The sequence below is a fragment of the Lissotriton vulgaris genome, chromosome 9, assembly GCF_964263255.1.
Source record: "Lissotriton vulgaris chromosome 9, aLisVul1.2, whole genome shotgun sequence".
NCBI lineage: Eukaryota > Metazoa > Chordata > Amphibia > Caudata > Salamandridae > Lissotriton > Lissotriton vulgaris.
This window is the reverse complement of record NC_141697.1, coordinates 991,728,099-991,747,138: the sequence shown is the minus strand read 5'-3', so window position 1 is coordinate 991,747,138 and position 19,040 is coordinate 991,728,099. Positions and strand designations below refer to the sequence as shown.

Genomic DNA, 19,040 nt, shown 5'->3' with positions numbered 1-19,040 from the left:
TGTGAGGAAGAAAGAACAGTATTAATGGTGCTCAACAATGGGTTAATGTTCTCCAATAGCCACAGCATTGGCATTTTCTGCAATGCGCTGGCGGTCTTCCTGGAGGCCACATGACTCCTCATCTAACAATAATAGATACATGCAGGTGCACAATAGACTCTCAGAAATCGAAATAATAGATTATTTTGATAACAATCCTTTCACTTTGAGAGTGGATAGTCACGTCCTGCGGTAGATATAGGAACCTGTACTTGGCCCAGGACAGTAAATATGGCAGCTAAATCTGCCAGGCTCACATGGATGAAATCAAAATATTTTGCAAACATGTACTACGCTCTAACATGCACTGCAAAAGGAAGCTCAGTAAACAAATATCTCCCTGACCAGCACAGAAGAAACTGTCACCTCAGGACACCTCCTCTCCTGCCCCTTGTAGGCATGTACTAGAAGCATAAGAAAATGGCAAAAGGTTGACCCAGCGAAGTTTCTAGGTCACGAAAACCGAATCAAACTATGTTCCCATTTGTATAAGCCATGATTAGGTCTGCTAAGTCCCTCAAGTTCCATAATCTGGACTCTAGATAAATGAATGATTAAGTAAATATTTTGCCTCCACTTTCAATCCCAAAGAGCAAGACCAACCAGCATTGATGGATAGACTAAAAGTTTCAATATTATTTTTTGAAGTGTACAGCAGTGATGCTGGCTCTAGAATAGCAATGGATCAGAAGGAAGGTGTGCAACACATTTCTACAATAATGCTTTATGACTGCGATGTTCATTAGGAGCTGACTGCTTGTTTTGCGGACTGGACTTGTTTTATATAGTACTATTACAGCACCAACTAATGTCTAGTAAACTGATGATGATTGGGACATGCAAGAACAGAAACCTAAAGAAAATCGAGATTAATCGAGATGGCAACTGCAGCCATCTCATCCTCAGTCTTGTAAGTGGAATTACTAGAAAGTGGTCTTATCCACAGTATTGTACGTGGAATTACTAGAAAGTGAAGACCTCGGACCAAGGCATTCCTGGATCAACCAGGTGAGATAGTTCCGGAGAGGACTTGGAGTCATTCTGGTACAAAGAAGAGCATGTTAAGGGGAACAAAATTATTTCCCAAAGTGTAAAGTTCATCAGAACTAAAGTGAGTGAAACTATATACACCTTTGTCCAGGTGTAAGGACCAAGTTGGACAAGAAGACCTAATCAAACATGCAAGTTAGGAAAGACAAACATTTCCTAGTGTTGCAAGTAGGCTAGCATGTTCTTGGTGAGCATCTATGGTGCTGCATACAGCTAAATAACAACCAGCATGTACTGCTGGCGCATCCTGCCCTGCAAATAAAGCATAGGTCTCCTTTACACGATGTGGTACGATTAAAGGTGTACAACAGATCTAGTGCTTAAAACCAAAAGAACCTCTACCCCACTTAGGGCGATAATTGTGTTTAAATCTCCAGTCTGTTTGTCTACTTTGATACAACAGTAACGTTTTTTTAGTGTGCTTGTACCTCAGAGCAAAACGTTTATTGAGGCAAACAGCGAAGAACTTTTCATACAAAAGAAACACAGAACAGGGTCAGTGAAACTGTGGAGTGGAGAGCCCCGAGGCACAGCAGTCTGAATCAGTAAACAATCACGCACTTGTGTAGGTGTCGGGGAGGTCATAAAAGGGAAGGTCAGGTCACCTAATGACCCCCCCCCCCCCCACACACAAATAGTACCCTTATGGTTACTTCCAAGAATCATGTCTTCTTCCGGGTTGTACACATAAAAAAATGTCAACCCCACACAATCCACGAAGAGAAGTAGGACACCCCTCGTCTCCACTAGGACTTAATATACTGTATTCATTTGTTCTTCTATTTACTTTTGATCAGAAATGTGGCTAATGTAACCCTCAATACCCTACAGTAAAATAGAAGAATAACTTAAATACAGTAGCCAATAGACATAGTACGGCAAAAGTATACTTTTTTAGGTTTCGACCTGGCTGAAGCACTGCGAAGCAGTGCTCCGCCCAGGCGAAAGCTTTTGTTTCCTACAGTTTGGGCTTAGTCCTGCCTCTGTCTTTCATTGGCTAGCTCCATAAATGGAGGCTAGCCATTGGAAGACATTGGCTGTCAATCATTCTTTCCCCTCGGAACGCGATTCGGGGGCGTTTCCGTGACTTTTTTTAAGTCCCGTCCCTTTTTCGTCATGGCATTCGGTGGGCGTTTCATCTGGCAGCTTCCAGCCCTCACCTCAGGCCAATTTTTTATTGTATTCACAGTTGGCAAATGTAGACAATTCGGGGCCATCTTTGAATAATTCATTAACTTGCTATAGAAACATAAAACGTTTTGTTGATGTTACTTAAATGTTCAGCAAACCGAAAAGCAAAAATCTTAAAAAAATACTACATTTACGTTTGTATGGCTCAATTTTTAAACGTTGTTTAATTAAATGACTTATGCGAGAAATATTGTTGCCCCATAGCAAAAGGAATATTTTCCTTCATGTGACTCGGGCTGCGGCATTTCACAGCAGCTGTTGAACTCAGTATAAAAACGCATAAATAAAGTATCACAGCGTTTCGCTCTGTGCAGGAGTCCTTTCACTATGTCTATGAAAGCCAGTTTCTATTGCCCTGGGGAGGAGTAGAGGAAGCCAACATCTCGCCATGGCTACTAACCGGAAGTGCACGTGGATTCAGCAAAAGTGAGTTTTCAAACCTAGGAGGCAGGCGCGAGGTTTCATGTTTCAGTTCGTTTACTCACTGAAGAAAGGGGTTTAGAGGACGAGCGTGCGGGGCTGGATGTGAGAACAGGGAGCGAGCGAGCCGGCCGCAGAAACGGAGACCTGACCCGGTGCTCCTGGGGAGGGGGGGGGGGTGAGTTGTGTGTGAAGCCTCGGAAGATTGTACTACATGTTGGGTTTTTGAATTAAACTGTGTTGTGGCGAGCTGCGGGAGGAGGGGCGATATGACATTCACAGATTCAAATTAGGGAAGCTGCAAAAATACTTGCTTGGCGTGAGAATTGCCTAGAAAGTGGATCTAAAATACTGTATGTGTAGCACTTGAAAGAGGGGAGGGGCATTGCTGAAAACTGGAGGATATTAGGTGTGGAGGTGCACGTGAGGAAGCTGTTCCCGCCCCCCCCCCCTCCTGCGGTCTGGCTTTAAAGAAAGAATTTGGGGCGGGTACGTTGGGCGGCTGCCATTTCTACAGCCGCCTTTCCATAGAATCGCAGGACTTGATGAATGAGAGCATAGGTACATCAGGGTTCGAAGTTAAGGGGTAAGGAATGGCTGTTTCCGTTTTGGGTATCTGCAGAGGGTGGTATTCGGACTCCGATTTAGAATACAGCCTCGTCTATGGATGCCTCACTCAGACGCCAATCACCAGACTCGCTGTCATAGTCTGACCATTCTAGCTCTGCCTCGCATCCACTGAGGAGACAGAGTAATCTGACATTGAATGAAACTTGTCCGCGTTGCTTCAGTTCCCTCGGACTTCTTTGAGTCAGCTGTGGCTTCTGTTAAAGAATCCAATAGAACAGCCTGCAGTTTATGATTTACTTCAGGGTGGGAGGGAGGTTGGGTGTTCAACTGAACTACTGATCCCATAATGCATTGTTCGAGAGTAACAGAACCAGCATAGCTCCCATTGCTCCTTGTTAGCAGCAGGGATGTCCCCAGCCCCCCAACTGTGCATTACCGCCAGTCACTGAGGCATCACTCACACTGGAGAGACTTGGCAAGATCGCTAAATCGGTCATCGATGAATCCAAAGGGACAGTCCCCATACTACTGTCCTCGTCATGACTGGGAGCCGAGACTGGGGCTGGTACTGGTGAACATACAGGTACTCCCTCCCCCTCCTTCACAAGGCGGTGTTTAATCACTTTCAATGGATCAGCCAGCTTCTCTCCCACTCCGATACCACTGACCTCGGGGGGGCACTTTCCCTTTCAAAGACCGCCGACTGAACAGCTGCGGGACAGTCCGCTTGCCTTTCAAAGAAACCGCAGAAACAGGCTTTGTAGTGCCGATAGGCACCGCGACCTTCTCAGCACCCCCGCTGGCAGCTGAGGGCTCCTTTCCATCGGAATCACCGGGACCGGCAATGCGTGTGATACCGCGTGTCTTCGCTGCTGCTGATGCAGTCTTAGAGGCTGTCTTTGGGGCCATATCGGGGGCAGGGCAAAATGTGAGGTCGATACACCTGAGGGAGCAGGAGCCTGAGGCGGAGCGCACGTAGACCCAGAGCGACTTGGCGGTAAATTTCGCTTGCAACTGACTAAGTCTGTGGATCATGGCCATCCAACTATGCAGCAATAGTCACCTGAGCATTGGCTGGCCAAAAGTCAAGTCTGCATACTGCCTACAGCAAACACCACAGCAGACTGAAAAGCGGACAATCGCCTGGGCAAGAGGAACAGGGGGGTGGTCGAGGCAAAAGACGATAGGGGAGGAATTCACCAGGGGAGCACTAACACCAGCCTATTACTACATTTCGGATTGTCAACAACACTCTTAATTCGAAAGCAGAACTATGACAATCATAATGCAGCAGTGCTTAAATCAGTAACCTGTTAATGACTGGACTGCTCGTCTTTGAATAAAAAATGTATTCCTTTTATGGATATTGATTCTATCCAAGCAAGGAGCTGGGTGTGGTTACTTTTCAGTACAATGCAAAATTGTAATAAAGAAAAGGATAATGACAAACTACCAGCCGTGCCCACGTCATACGAGTCCGCTTCCCCACGCTGCGAGGCTTACGCAGGCAGGGAGGGGTGCCTGTTTCGCGGCTTGTCCAGCCCTGACTGACCAATGAGATGCCGAGCCCGCCTCCCTCCTACAGGTGAGCTCATTAGGCTGCTATAAATCACTGAGCCTGACACGGCTTCTGTTTGTTGGGTCCGGAGGCGACAGGGGAAAGAGGGTAGTTTTGGCGGTGCATATTGACTCCGAGATGACTGAATGAACTAAGTTGTTTATTTTTGTGAACAGTTCGTGAGAAATCGTTTTTCTTTGTCCTCGTGAACGGGTTTACTTTAAAGCGCCATTAAATGTAATAATATGCAATTATTTAGTGGTAGGCCTTGAAAGTGTTTAGAAGTTTGGTTCTCTTTGCCCCCAAAAATGTTGCTTTTGAATAAATACTTGCTGGAAGAATAGCTCTAACTTTTCCAAAGGCGAAACCGTTGCATTGTAAATGCTTGTTTTACGTGGGCTTTACTATACACAAATCCAACCTACCTCACTTATACCAGGATTGCAAAAAAAAAATAAAAATGAAGGACAGACACCCCCTCCCCAATCCACCCCCCCCCCCCACCCCCATTACGTACTTGACTTCTGGTTTCTCGTTGGAGACTCCATATCGGTTAAACTCAGTAGAGATATACTCTGTTTTTCTCATCCAGGGCACCACCTTGGCATGCTGTTGAGACCTAGAATAGAACACAGACCACATAAGATATTCCATAAACTGGAGCTTAAAATATCAGTAAGTTAGCATGGGAGAAGGAAGGCGATCCAAAGTCACACCATTCTGCAAAATTATACTTTTCGAACAAGATAGAAGGAAATTAGGAAAGCAAATTAATGAACTTCAGCTGAGTGGCCATGCTCTCCTTAGAACATATGCAAAACAATATGCTGGAGATCTGTGATTAGAAATTATGGGCGAGGCAGGAAACCACGCAGGCATTTGGTATAAAGGTGAAGTAGAGAAATATCTACCAACACATCCCACAGATCTATCATTTCATCCACTCAGAGACCTTTGCATCTCTGGAAGGGTCAGACATCCATCCATCAATCCCTCCCTGCAGTACTCAGCCTCTCACCTCTTGGAGCTGCTTGGTGCCTGGATTTCCTCTTCTAACAGCTTCTCATCTGCAAGGTCCAGAAGAACTACAATTTGGAGGGAAAAAAAACTATTTAGATTAAGTGGTGTTCACCCCTTAGGGTGTTGGATTACAAGACTGGCACAGAGACATAACTGCTATTGTTTCTTTACTACAAACTCTTTCTCTTGCTTGTATGAGTAGGTAAAACCAACAGAGCGATATTATAAAGAAATGGTGTTAACTCTTTTCTCTCATGCATTTTTCAAACAGGATACATTCAATTCAGTCTTTATTTTGATCAATCAGATCATAAAATACATGAATAATATACAATACCACATTACAAAGTCATCGATTTAGACATGATCATTAAAATAATACAGCATAGTGCATCAGAGTAGTTAAAAACTCATGAATATTATAACTAAGTTAAAAAGTCGACAAAAAGACACACAAATCATTTTAAAAGTCCGTCTTCAAACTATACTAACGCCAGAAATAGCAGCAACAATGGGTTAGAGCTGGTCTATAGCAGCTGTTGGTTTTAAACAATCAGACCGTATTCTCCACATGCAGCTAAAGAAAATTGCTAGAGGGATCACAAGGGGCTTTTGAGTAACGATCTTCAGTAGTCTTAAAGCAGTTGCACATGACCTGGGTGCCCAAGTTGGAGCACATTGGTTTAAGCCATCTACTGTGTGGCAACTTATAGGCTGGACATACAAATAGTATGTGTGGTATCGTTTCGTCATGATCCTGACAAAATACACATTTACTATCAGGGATCTTATTCCATTGGTGATTAAAAGATTTAACTGGTAAAATGCCTACTCTGAATTGATAAAAATGTTTCCTCCTGTCAACAGGCTTCGTAATTATATACCAGAAGTCTTCAAACATGGGTTCTGGCTTACATTCAAGAAAGGTTCTAGTCAGTATGGAATTGCCAGTGGAACACATGTTGTTTACTTGGACCATAGACCAATAGGCCTCTTTGAAGACTTTTGTGGGGGAAAGATATTACCACCCAGGTTCACCCATAGATGGGACATGCCCATGTTCACAAGGGAACGTTTTAACTTTTGCATCCAGCTAATCTTATGTGCTTTGTCTGCATCTCTGACATCTTTAAGCCTGTTGGCGTAATGTGTCAGCTCCGGGGTGGACTATAGTCTGCCCCAGAAAGCAAGGGGTCTAAATCTTACCACCACTACCAGCATGTTACATCCCAAATCATTGTATAGCGGTTTAAGTGGTGTATTCTGGGATACTTCAGTTAGGCTCCTCACAAATTTATTCTGGGCTAGAGTGAGTGATGAAATATTGTCGAAGCCCCAGAGTTCTGCAATATAAAGGATAGAGGCAAAAACCTTGGTATTATAGATCTTTAAAACGGGGCCTATCGGCTTAGTATGGCTGCACCTATGCTCACTTAGTAGTGCTCCTGCCAATTGAGAGTGCTTGAGTGCCAGTAAATCTATCTGGGGCTTCCAATCTAACTTTCTACTTAGTGTGACCCCCAAGTAAGTGAATACATCCTTTTGCTCCAGTAGGGCCTCGTTCATAGTAGCCCTACCCTTGGCCATCTTATGCTTATGTAATACCATGAACTTGGTTTTATCCACATCCACTTTTAACTCCTGATCGCTGCAAAAATGCTCAAAACGACAACTCGCTTGCTGCAACCCCATTTGAGTTTTAGATAATATTAAGGTATCGTCAGCGAACAGGAGTATTGGGACCTTTGAACCAGCTAGTGTTGGTGCATCAGAAGGGTGTGTTTGTAAATAGCTCACAACCCCATTTATAAACAAAGAAAACAGAGTGGGGGACAAAACGCACCCTTGACGGACCCCTTTAAGGATTGAAAACCTTGGTGTGGTATTGCTTTGGGCTCCCCATAGTACCTGCACAAAATTAGCTTCATGCAATTGGACTGTGAGTGATAAAAGTTCTGGGGACATTCCTAGGTCTTTCAAAACTAACCAGAGCTTGTTCAGTGGGACTCTGAAGAATGCTGATTTTAAATCAACAAATGCGGCATATAAAGTGCCGCCAGCTAGGATTACGACAAGCCAGTAAATTAGAATAAAGTAATAGACCTGGTTGATGGTGCTTACATGGCCCTAAATCCTGCCTGAAAGGGAGTTAGTATGTTGTTTTCATCAATCCACAACTGGATTCTATTCAGCAATAGCCTGGCCATATTTTTTTGTGTTGAGTCAATTAAACTAATGGGCCTGTAATTAATAAGGCTAGAGCGATCCCCTTTTTATAAATTGGTAGGATTTCAGCCCCTCGCTCGGACTCTGGTATATTTGCTCCACTAGCAATCACGTTCACGAGCAGCTGGAGATACAGTATCTAGTTATCTTTATCATGAGTGAACAGGTCCACCAGAATGCCATCTAGTTCGGGTGTCCTTCCCTTTGGTGCTGCGTTCAGGGCAGTTTCCACCTAACTCTTTGTAAAATACAATACTGTATCTGGCTGAGTTGGTTGGAACAGTTTGTCGCCAACATTACTATCCCCAACGGCAAATTGCTCCTTGAAGAATGAAACCCACTTATCAGGTGAAACATTATTTTGGGGTGCTTGGCCCATTCCCCTTCTGCCCCATTTAACTAATTGCCAGAATTTTGGCATATTCTTCTCCTTACTAGCTTCCAAAAGGTCCAACCACCTTAGCTCATCCCAGGACTTTTCGCAACCAATCGGGTATGCTTATACAACTTCTGTTGGACTTTGATGGTTCCTAAATCTTTGGATTGAATAGTACTGGACAGTTGCTTGTATGCATCTCTTCATGACTTAGTGTACCAATGGTGGTGCTTTGGGGAGATCCTGTTACCAGTTTCATAGGGTTTAATAAAACAGCTCTTGATCTTATCAAACATATCCTCATGGGCTTGGGTAATATTGACATTTAGTTCAGCCTGCCTAGAGAATCTTTGAAGATCGACTAACGTACTCTCTACTAGAACCTTCATCTGGGCGAATGAATCTTCGTTCCTGACAACACTTGTCCATTTAACCCTCCTCATATTATTACACATGATAACATCAGCAGTCGCGTTTTCCGGACTATCTGGGTGGGCAATAGCGTAACCTGGGACTGTCATTGTTAGCAGCAGTTAGTCATGGTCACTTTCATTTCGGGTACGTACTTTCAAATCCATTAAGGAAGACCAATTCTCAACATTTAAAAAGACAGTCAATACGGCTGCTTCTCATGTCATTACTGTATGTTTGAGACCCTGGGGATCTGAGGGTGTTCTCCCGTTCACTCCTTTCTCTCATGCCTTTTTCTAACAGGATACATTCACTCTTGCAATGTTTCTGGGAGGAAGGCATAGGACATTGAGATCTTGCAGTTGTCCATAGGGAAGGCAGTAAACTAACATCACAAAATTCTGAATCTGGCACACTGTACAAGTGCCAGTGCCATATCTTTCCCCCATGAGCAGCCGTCCTTGTATTGCCTGTAGACCAAGCCACTTACCAATGGGGTCGATGCGGTAGGTGTCGGGGTTGATCAGGTCAATGGTCACACTAAGATCAGGTTCTGTTAAAAGGTCATGTCTGTGCTGCTTTTCCAAAGAAGTGGCCTTGTACTGCACAAACCTAGGGGAGACAGCCATATCAAAACGATGCTGAGGCAATGACCTCACCCACTCCGTTGGTTCCACAACCCACCCTCTCAGAAGTAATCTTTTCTCTTCCAGCACCTTAACGATCCATGGCCCCAAACATGCCCTTTTCTGCTTATAGCTCGCACTCCTCTACAATTTCCTTAGTCCTTTAATTGTACTCCCTCTTTCCACAGTCTGTTGGCATACATTCTTACCCGCTCTGCCTGTAACGCAAAAATCCACCTCCGTGGTGACTCTGCCTCCCCCACATCTACCAGTACATTCACTCACATATGCTCCCCAGATTTGCCAAACTCCCATAGGTTTGGTGCAACAAGTCACCAGGACTCCAGTACGCACTACTAAAATGCAAATTCTCCTTTAGTACATTCAATTTATTTTTATCAGTATTTCAAAAATGATAAAGAACATCACATGTAATTTTTATACTCATACATGATTGCTTACGTCATTAGCAATTATTTCATCATTATAACATTGTGAATTCAAACAAATTTTACATTTCCCGTACCATAATATAAATAAAAACCCAATGCATTTCGGGGCTGAGGCCCCTTCGTCGGTGGTCTGTTATAAGAGAAAAAACAACAACAAGGAGATTGTGTTACTATTGGTGCTTTCAGAAGTTTCTGAGTGTTTAAAGTTTAAGAGTTCTGTCTATTCTTACCACGTGTGTAGAAAAATTATATGATCCTTGTAAACTTATTTTAGTCAATTCGCAGTGTTCTATCTAAAAAGAAATGTAACACGATTAGAAAGGGGTGATTCATTGCATTAGCGCTGTGGGGTATTCTTTAGAAAAATAAAAAAAATGTTACCTAGCTAATTTTACCTGAATATTTTTAAATATTGAGATATCTGTACCAAAAGAAGGAAGGCGATGAAAAGTTATTTTATCGGAAGGGAAAACAAACGTCATGTTTTACACATGTTTGCGCTCTTGATATGAGCTCACCTGTGTTGTTCTGGGCCAAGTTTACGTGAAGAAACCTAAATCGGACCAAAATTGCAATTGCCCATTAATAAGATATTCTATTTTTTTACTTGCAAACGAGTCGTTAAAAATTCAGAAAAAGACTTTTACCTGCGAGCCTTGTGTATTTAGCTTCGGTCTCGCTAAAGTCTCGATTCACGGTACGCTGAAAATATAAAGAAAAAGTCCGTTGAGGAGCTTATCGCCCAAACCGAGACCGACTCGTAATGCAGGCATTTCGTCTAGTACTAGCTTACCGTTAACGCGGGATACTGCCGTCCGGTAAAGCGTCCAGCACCTCTCGTGGCGACTGGGAACGGACTTACAAAACAGAGTCCTTCCTCTATTATTGTTTCCAAGCTTTCTGATCCATGGCAATAGACGGATTCAATCCAGCTACAAATTAGAAGTAGCCGCCATCAGATAACGATCAAAGCTATTACATACCTTCCATAGGAAATGTACTTCTCCACGTTTATGAACTTCGATCGCATGAAGCATTCATATTTAGAATAAAAAGGGGGAGTTTGCTTATAGACGAAAAAGTCTTTATTTGATTATTTATTACCGTTTACTCACTAAACGATGTTTGGTGTTAAAAGGGATATTTAATATTGGATTTGCCTGCTAATTCGATCGCCATTACTAAATGGTGAAGGTTAGATGGTGCATTACCGAAATTTAGACAAATGACGTTTGTACTATTATGTGAGTGTATAATATGCAAATGACACTAAAGAAAACCGAAATCCAGAACATATCGTTATGACAATGAGCTATGCATATTTCTGCTTATTTTCATTCTATATGAATAATGCATAATTCATGTAGTTAAAAAGGAATCATTTTTATGAGAAAACCTTATCTATCCCGCTTATAACTTTACCTCTCACTAATATTAGTATGTGTGATCATGTGTACCTCCATACAACTATGTGTTGGAATCTTTAGAGGTTCAAGTATAGGGTAATAGTATTCAAGTACAACTAAGATATACATAAATCAAAACATATCAGTCTGACGATAAACTGCGCATAATCCTGCCTATTTACATTCTATATAAACTCATGTCATTAGAAAAAATTAATTGTATGAAAAAATCATTTTTATGAAAAACCCTATCTATTGCGCTTGCAGTTTTATCTTTTCATATCTTTTCATATTACTAGTGTGTGTGATAATGTATGCAACCATACCACTGTGTTCGCTCGCAGTGAGGTTCTCTGCCAGTTGCTTCGCTTTCACGACGCTACAGGAGTAGCTTGCTGCCTGACCCGATTCCAGCCCTGAAGGAGAGGAGGAGAGGAGGAACAACACCTGCGTGGCCGCAGAGGAGGCGCGAGGCGCGGCTCCGGGACTGCGAGGCTCAGCTATCAGCTACATCAGCTGTTGCCTCTTCCCGTGCGAGCCGCGCCCCCTCCCAGTGCCCGCCCCCACCAAATCGCCTACAACCTCTCGCGGCTCCCGCTACGCGGGCGCCGCTCGCAGTGAGGTTCTCTGCCAGTTGCTTCGCTTTCACGACGCTACAGGAGTAGCTTGCTGCCTGACCCGATTCCAGCCCTGAAGGAGAGGAGGAGAGGAGGAACAACACCTGCGTGGCCGCAGAGGAGGCGCGAGGCGCGGCTCCGGGACTGCGAGGCTCAGCTATCAGCTACATCAGCTGTTGCCTCTTCCCGTGCGAGCCGCGCCCCCTCCCAGTGCCCGCCCCCACCAAATCGCCTACAACCTCTCGCGGCTCCCGCTACGCGGGCGCCGCTCGCAGTGAGGTTCTCTGCCAGTTGCTTCGCTTTCACGACGCTACAGGAGTAGCTTGCTGCCTGACCCGATTCCAGCCCTGAAGGAGAGGAGGAGAGGAGGAACAACACCTGCGTGGCCGCAGAGGAGGCGCGAGGCGCGGCTCCGGGACTGCGAGGCTCAGCTATCAGCTACATCAGCTGTTGCCTCTTCCCGTGCGAGCCGCGCCCCCTCCCAGTGCCCGCCCCCACCAAATCGCCTACAACCTCTCGCGGCTCCCGCTACGCGGGCGCCGCTCGCAGTGAGGTTCTCTGCCAGTTGCTTCGCTTTCACGACGCTACAGGAGTAGCTTGCTGCCTGACCCGATTCCAGCCCTGAAGGAGAGGAGGAGAGGAGGAACAACACCTGCGTGGCCGCAGAGGAGGCGCGAGGCGCGGCTCCGGGACTGCGAGGCTCAGCTATCAGCTACATCAGCTGTTGCCTCTTCCCGTGCGAGCCGCGCCCCCTCCCAGTGCCCGCCCCCACCAAATCGCCTACAACCTCTCGCGGCTCCCGCTACGCGGGCGCCGCTCGCAGTGAGGTTCTCTGCCAGTTGCTTCGCTTTCACGACGCTACAGGAGTAGCTTGCTGCCTGACCCGATTCCAGCCCTGAAGGAGAGGAGGAGAGGAGGAACAACACCTGCGTGGCCGCAGAGGAGGCGCGAGGCGCGGCTCCGGGACTGCGAGGCTCAGCTACATCAGCTGTTGCCTCTTCCCGTGCGAGCCGCGCCCCCTCCCAGTGCCACGCCCCCTCTCACCCAACAACCATTTAACCGCAACACCAACGCGCATCGCGGGACGCGCGCGGGTCGGAGCCCGGGGCGAAGCCCGGGCCAAGGGCGGGCCCGTTGTTGCCCGTTAGTGCCCGATAGAGATCGGACCGGGCCTATTCCCTTTCAACAACGACCCAGCAACAAACAATCATGCCGCCCAAAACACGAAGTGCCTCCAAACCCAAATCTAAACACGCTCAGGAGGTAGCACAGGTAACAGGCCCTATTGACCTATTTATATCGCGGGTAAATGACACGATAAACCAAAGCATAGCTTTAATGGAGAAGAGAGTTTCAATGGATCTCATAAGCGCAAATGCGAAGCGCTCATCACTAGGCGCTATAGCGAATGCCGCCTCCCCAATCAATTTAAACACTCAAAACAGCTCTCTTCCTGTGACTCTTTCTGCCTCAGACCTAAACACCGTCCCATCAGTAGTTGACCTGTCGGTCACGCACTCTGAGTCGGATCCCTCAATAACAATGGATGACCTGGAAGCAACTCCCGACCTAGCTGGTTGCCAAATCGAAGGAGACATCCAATCCATAGAAAACTCATCCCAGCAAGGCGAGAGAGAAGGGGCAATACCGAAAACTCGATCACCAATCAATGAAGGAACACACAGTTCTCCCTGCCAGGAACCTAAAACGATCCATCCAAACCCCTTAACCTCTAATAGCATATTACATATCTCTGACTCAACTCTTCCCCACAAGGCAATTCCTAATGATAATATGCCGGAGCAATGTAAGACCTGCAGAATCACCTCACAAGTTCTCACCACAACTAAGGACCTACTATATCAGTATTTAAAGCCTATCCAACTAAGTATTAGAAATCCTGAAGCTCAACTAACAATAATCTCAGCTACCCTCTTAGACACGAATACCCGGATTGATGTAAGGGGTCAACGTAACACCTCGCACCCACCACAAAAGCAAAACCAATCACACGCACAGAAAGCAGTTAATCATTCCAACACAACATCTTCAGTACAAAAGACTTCAAAACAACCGTCCACCATACCCAAATGTATTGTAAACACACCCCTTCCCCAGCAGGAGAAACCACCTCATTCCAAAGTACAGCAAACAGTAACCGCAGGTAAGGCCATGACAGGCACTCCAGGTCCATCAGCCAAACCAGATTCTAGTAGAACCACCACTGAAAAGCCTGACTCTCAGTCATCGAACCCATTGCTTTCACAAAAAACACCCAAGAACACATCCAAGAACACACCCACATCCAAAACCACGCCGAAAAAACCTCCCTTAGCTAGACGCCCCGCTCACATGCCCCCGGAAGCTACTCCCTATACAATAGTTTTAACAGGAGTACCCGAGTTAACAGATGACACTCCAGAAACTGCATGGTCACTTAAAAACAAGGCCATGCAGTGGCTTAGCATAAACAGACCCCTTGAATCCCATCTCTCGGGAGGGATCACTACAGCCCGTAGGGTAGCCTGGATAGGCAAAACAAAGAAAACAATACGCGGTGATTGCATCATCGTAACATGTAGAGATCCCGCAACCGTAGACCACATTTGTGCTTGGCCCCAACTCGACAAAAAAGGGGGAATAGACGCCCGCCACCTCTCCTTCTTTTACCCCCCAGCGAAACAACATCGTAACTTTCCACCATGGGAATGGCACCACTATCCTAAAGATCATTTTAAAGATCTACGAAATCAGGACCCTTGGTGTCAAACACCATGGAATCAGAGGGAGTACCCATGCGACTACTCAGACAGGGGAGGACCAAGAGGTAGATATGTTGAACGCCAAATACCCTATTGGCAGGACAGACCTTACCAAGCATATGAAGAATGGCAGGGCTTTCCGACCCAAAACCGATTTGAGTGCCTTGAAATGATCGATTGACCATTTATGGACAAACCTAACCACCACAATGCAGATTCCGTACACCATTCTGTTTCCGACAAGTATCCTACATCATCACCAGAGTCGCCCTACACACCAGAGTCATCACTGACTCATTCAAACAATCTCTTGAACCGTTCCCACCTAGCAGAAGCGGATACCAGCCAAAGATTAAACATCGAGCCCGAAACAACTACTGAAATCCACACCAACGAGATGACAGTATCTGCTATCACGGAAAACAAAGAGGTCATGAGCATAGGTATAGCCTACTGGAATGTTGCAGGCCTAACGGAAAAAATATCATGCCCTCTATGGCTGAACACAGCAAGGAGCCACCAAATCTTGTGCCTACAAGAGACCTGGCGTACATCCCCTCTTCATCTAGCGGGCTACAAGACATTTTTCACAAAAGCAACGCCAAGTACAATGGGAAGACCAAAAGGCGGGCTCTTGATCTATCTCTCCAACACCTTACCACTAACAGCAAAACTAACAAAGGAAACACCCACTTATCAAATCATTCAACTCACTCATCAGACGGCAGCGTCAAGAAATTTATTCATAATCATAAATTATTACAATAACACAGGCTCCCTGGAATGCTGCACTTACCTAGACGAAATGGTAGCACACATATCTTCATTACAAAACGTGAACTTAAATAAGACAATAAACTACATCTGGGGAGGCGATTTCAATCAAACAACATGTCCAAATCATGAAAGTGGAATCTGCGGTCTACAGACCGAATCCGGAGATCCCATCCCACACTTTGCACACACTCCGAGTGGAAACAAGCTTAACGAAATTCTCTTCACCTTGGACCTAGACTTTGCCAACGAATTAGTTGACCCGGTCCAGAAATTTCTACCTACTTTTCATGGGCGCGGCTGTATGTCAACCATTGACTTTATCCTAGCCTCAAATACCTGTAAAGGATTACTAAAAAATTACAAAGTAGGGTCCAGCCCGATTAGCGACCACTACCCCCTGAGCGTGGATCTCCTTATGGAAAACACGGGTCCCTCCACAACAAAAGCCAGCCTTCTCGATCAACAATCACTAGTATTAAAGAAGAAGAATGGGTATGCCATTAAATGGTCAAAGATAGACCCCGAAGTTACTTCACAAAGGATACTTGCAAAAACGCAACCATGGATAAGGGACTGTCTGTCTGCAGAGGCCTCTCCAGAACTAATTCTCAACTCCTTTCATAATATCCAAGGAGCAATAAGGGACGAGCTATTTAAACACACTGCAAACAAAGCAAAACCTCCAACAAAGAGATGGTTTGACTCTGACTGCAGAAAGGCCCTCACGTCCCTCAAAGAAGCCCTCCAACAGAAACCTAGAGACGCCCAAAAAATTTCACTCCTGAGGAAAAAGTACAACACTGCCCGGAAAACGCGAAGGCGCCAGATAAAGCAAGACCTATGGTGTCAACTTCATGAGAGCGCACTAAAAAAAGACAGCACCACATTCTGGCAGACCATCAGATCACCCCTTCTAGATAACACCACAGACCCACATCATCTAGATGTGGCAATAACTGAGAATGACTGGGTCCATCATTTTATAAAAATTTTTGGTTCGCAAACCGACCTCTCTCAAACAGAAGATCAACCACAAGTAGAGAATAATTTCCATCCCATTAATCTACGCTTTACTGTTAATGAGGTTAGAAAAGCCATTACTGCGTCAAAAACTGGCAAGGCTCCCGGCCCAGACGGGGTACCTATGGACTTGTTCTTATACAACAGCGACTACTGGTCACTAATAATTACCCGGGTAATGACAGCAGTCACCGAACTTGGACTTCTTCCATCATGGTCTACTTCCACCCTCCTGCCAATATTCAAGAAAGGGGACCGTAATGATCCCGCGTGCTACCGGCCGATCTCCCTTCTGGATTCCACGGGCAAGATTGCAGGCCGATTACTCCTGGACCGACTACAATCTTGGGCCCAGGAGAACAGCATCATCACAGACCTGCAATACGGCTTCCAGAAGGGGCTCGGGACGGTGGAACAGGCTCTAAACCTGACCCTCCTGGCCGGAAAATACACCAGCGCGAAAGGAGGCAAAATCTATCTGGTCTACGTAGACCTGAGCGCGGCCTTCGACTGCGTTCAGCATGCCAAGCTGTGGGAGACCATGATAAACCTCGGAGTGGATCCATCCATACTAGCCTTCCTCAGGGAACTCTACACCAACGCGGAAGGCCGAGTTCGTTATGGCATCGCAGGCGAACTATCACGCCCCTTTAAAATAACACGAGGAGTAAGGCAAGGGTGCGTACTGGCTCCCTTCCTGTTCAACCTATACACTAACGGGATTGAACAAGCATTGCTGGAAGGGAGCCAGGACCTTCCGCAGATAGCACGCCGCCCAATACCCATCCTCCTGTATGCCGACGACTCGGTCATCCTGGCCCGGACAGCTAACCAACTCCAGCGGCAGCTGAACAAATACGTGGCATTTATGGATTCCCTGGGTCTGAAAGTCAACATTAAAAAAACATTCACAATGACCATCGGACCAAAACACGGAGCCTCAAAATCCATGTATATCAATAAAAACCGACTGGAAAAAACATCGGTATACCCTTATTTGGGTATACTTGTGGATGACAAAATGACCTGGCGCAAGGCAATCGAAACTAGAAATCTCAATTTCCGCCGAGCAGTATCAGCACTAAGTGCCTTCTCCAGAAAACTTGGCAAACCAGCTCCATCGGAACTGCTAACAATATACTACGCAAAATGCCATAGCGTGGCCACTTACGGAGCAGGCATTTGGGGCTACGAAAACATTGACCAACTCCAGGTAACGGAGAACGCTTTTATTAAATACGTTCTAGCCCTCCCCCAAAGCTCCCCGATCTTTGCATCGCATCGGGAGCTAGGGATGGAATATGTGACAGACACCATACGATGCCAGCCTCTTATACTCTGGCACCGCATATGGTGTAATCCTGAAAGCCACATAACGCGTTCCCTCATCACCGAATGCCTTGGCCTAGCCCACTGGAGGAAAATACCCTGGCTCAATTACATCCACAAATTCCTTCAAGACCTTGATCGGGAGCAATACTTTCTCGAACCACCATCAATAGAGGACATTTCAAAGAAACAGTTGAAGGAACTATGTATGGGCCACTTAAGAGATCTCCGCCACCAGGCCGAGATTGTTAAAACACAAAATGAAAAAATCTGCTCACTACAATCAGAGAAGTTACCACAGCCCTACTTGTCATTTTTTCTCTCGAACTACGAAAAGTTCCTATTGACAAGACTACGGTTCGACCTTTTCTTCCGAATGGTCTCATTTCCAGAACCGAACAACTGGTCCAGGAGCCTGTCATGCTGTCCTTGTGACGGGGTTTCCAACCAATCAACGGTCCATGTTATTTTGTTCTGCAAGTACTACAGAGCAGCTAGGAAAAAATGGATCCTTCCCCTTCTCCGTCTAAGTGGACTCAGATGTACATACCCAGCTCTCGCCTATCTCCAGTCACCGAAAAATCCGCATGAAGCTAAAATGATAGTGACCTTTTTAAAACTAGTAACAAAAACTCGTCGTGAAATCGTTTCTTAACTATTACATGTGTCTCAATGTATTAACTCTTGAATTTTTATAAAACTGTACTTTTTATGATTATGCAATTTTATAATCGAATAAAAGTTTATGAACTGAACTACCACTGTGTGTTGAAACCCCTTGAGGTTCAAATATATAGTGCTCAGAGAAAGCATATCATCTCCATTTTATCATTTAACCCAGTCGGGATAAGTGTTTGTAATTTGCGTATCCATTATTTGAAAACGTAATTGGACTATTGAGTGACCTGCTTCAATCCAATGTTTTGCCAACGGAGAAGTGTGATTCTTGTTGCGAATCCGACTTTTGTGTTCCGAAAGTCTCAACTTGAGTTTCCAGTCAGTCTTCCCGATGTATAATAATCCACATGGACATTTGATTGAGTAAACCACATGTTCAGAATTGCAATTAGTTGTGTGCCTCAGTTGTATTTTCTCACCAGTGCGTGGATGTATTAAGACATTGCCTGGTATGGCATCATTACAATTTTTGCAGTTAAAACATCGAGTTGTACCTTTGTGAAATCACTTGT

General features: G+C 45.3%; 1 protein-coding gene across 1 annotated transcript in view; it reads right to left on the bottom strand.

The window, feature by feature from the left end:
• The window catches only part of PAF1 (PAF1 component of Paf1/RNA polymerase II complex), a 91,965-nt gene that overhangs the window by 17,616 nt on the left and 55,309 nt on the right, over window positions 1-19,040 (bottom strand). The window contains exons 4-6 of the mRNA XM_086938868.1: window positions 9,352-9,473; window positions 5,847-5,913; window positions 5,346-5,447 (exon numbers count right to left, since the gene is read on the bottom strand). Coding sequence (XP_086794994.1) covers window positions 5,346-5,447; window positions 5,847-5,913; window positions 9,352-9,473 — 291 coding nt within the window. The remainder of the gene's footprint in view (window positions 1-5,345; window positions 5,448-5,846; window positions 5,914-9,351; window positions 9,474-19,040) is intronic.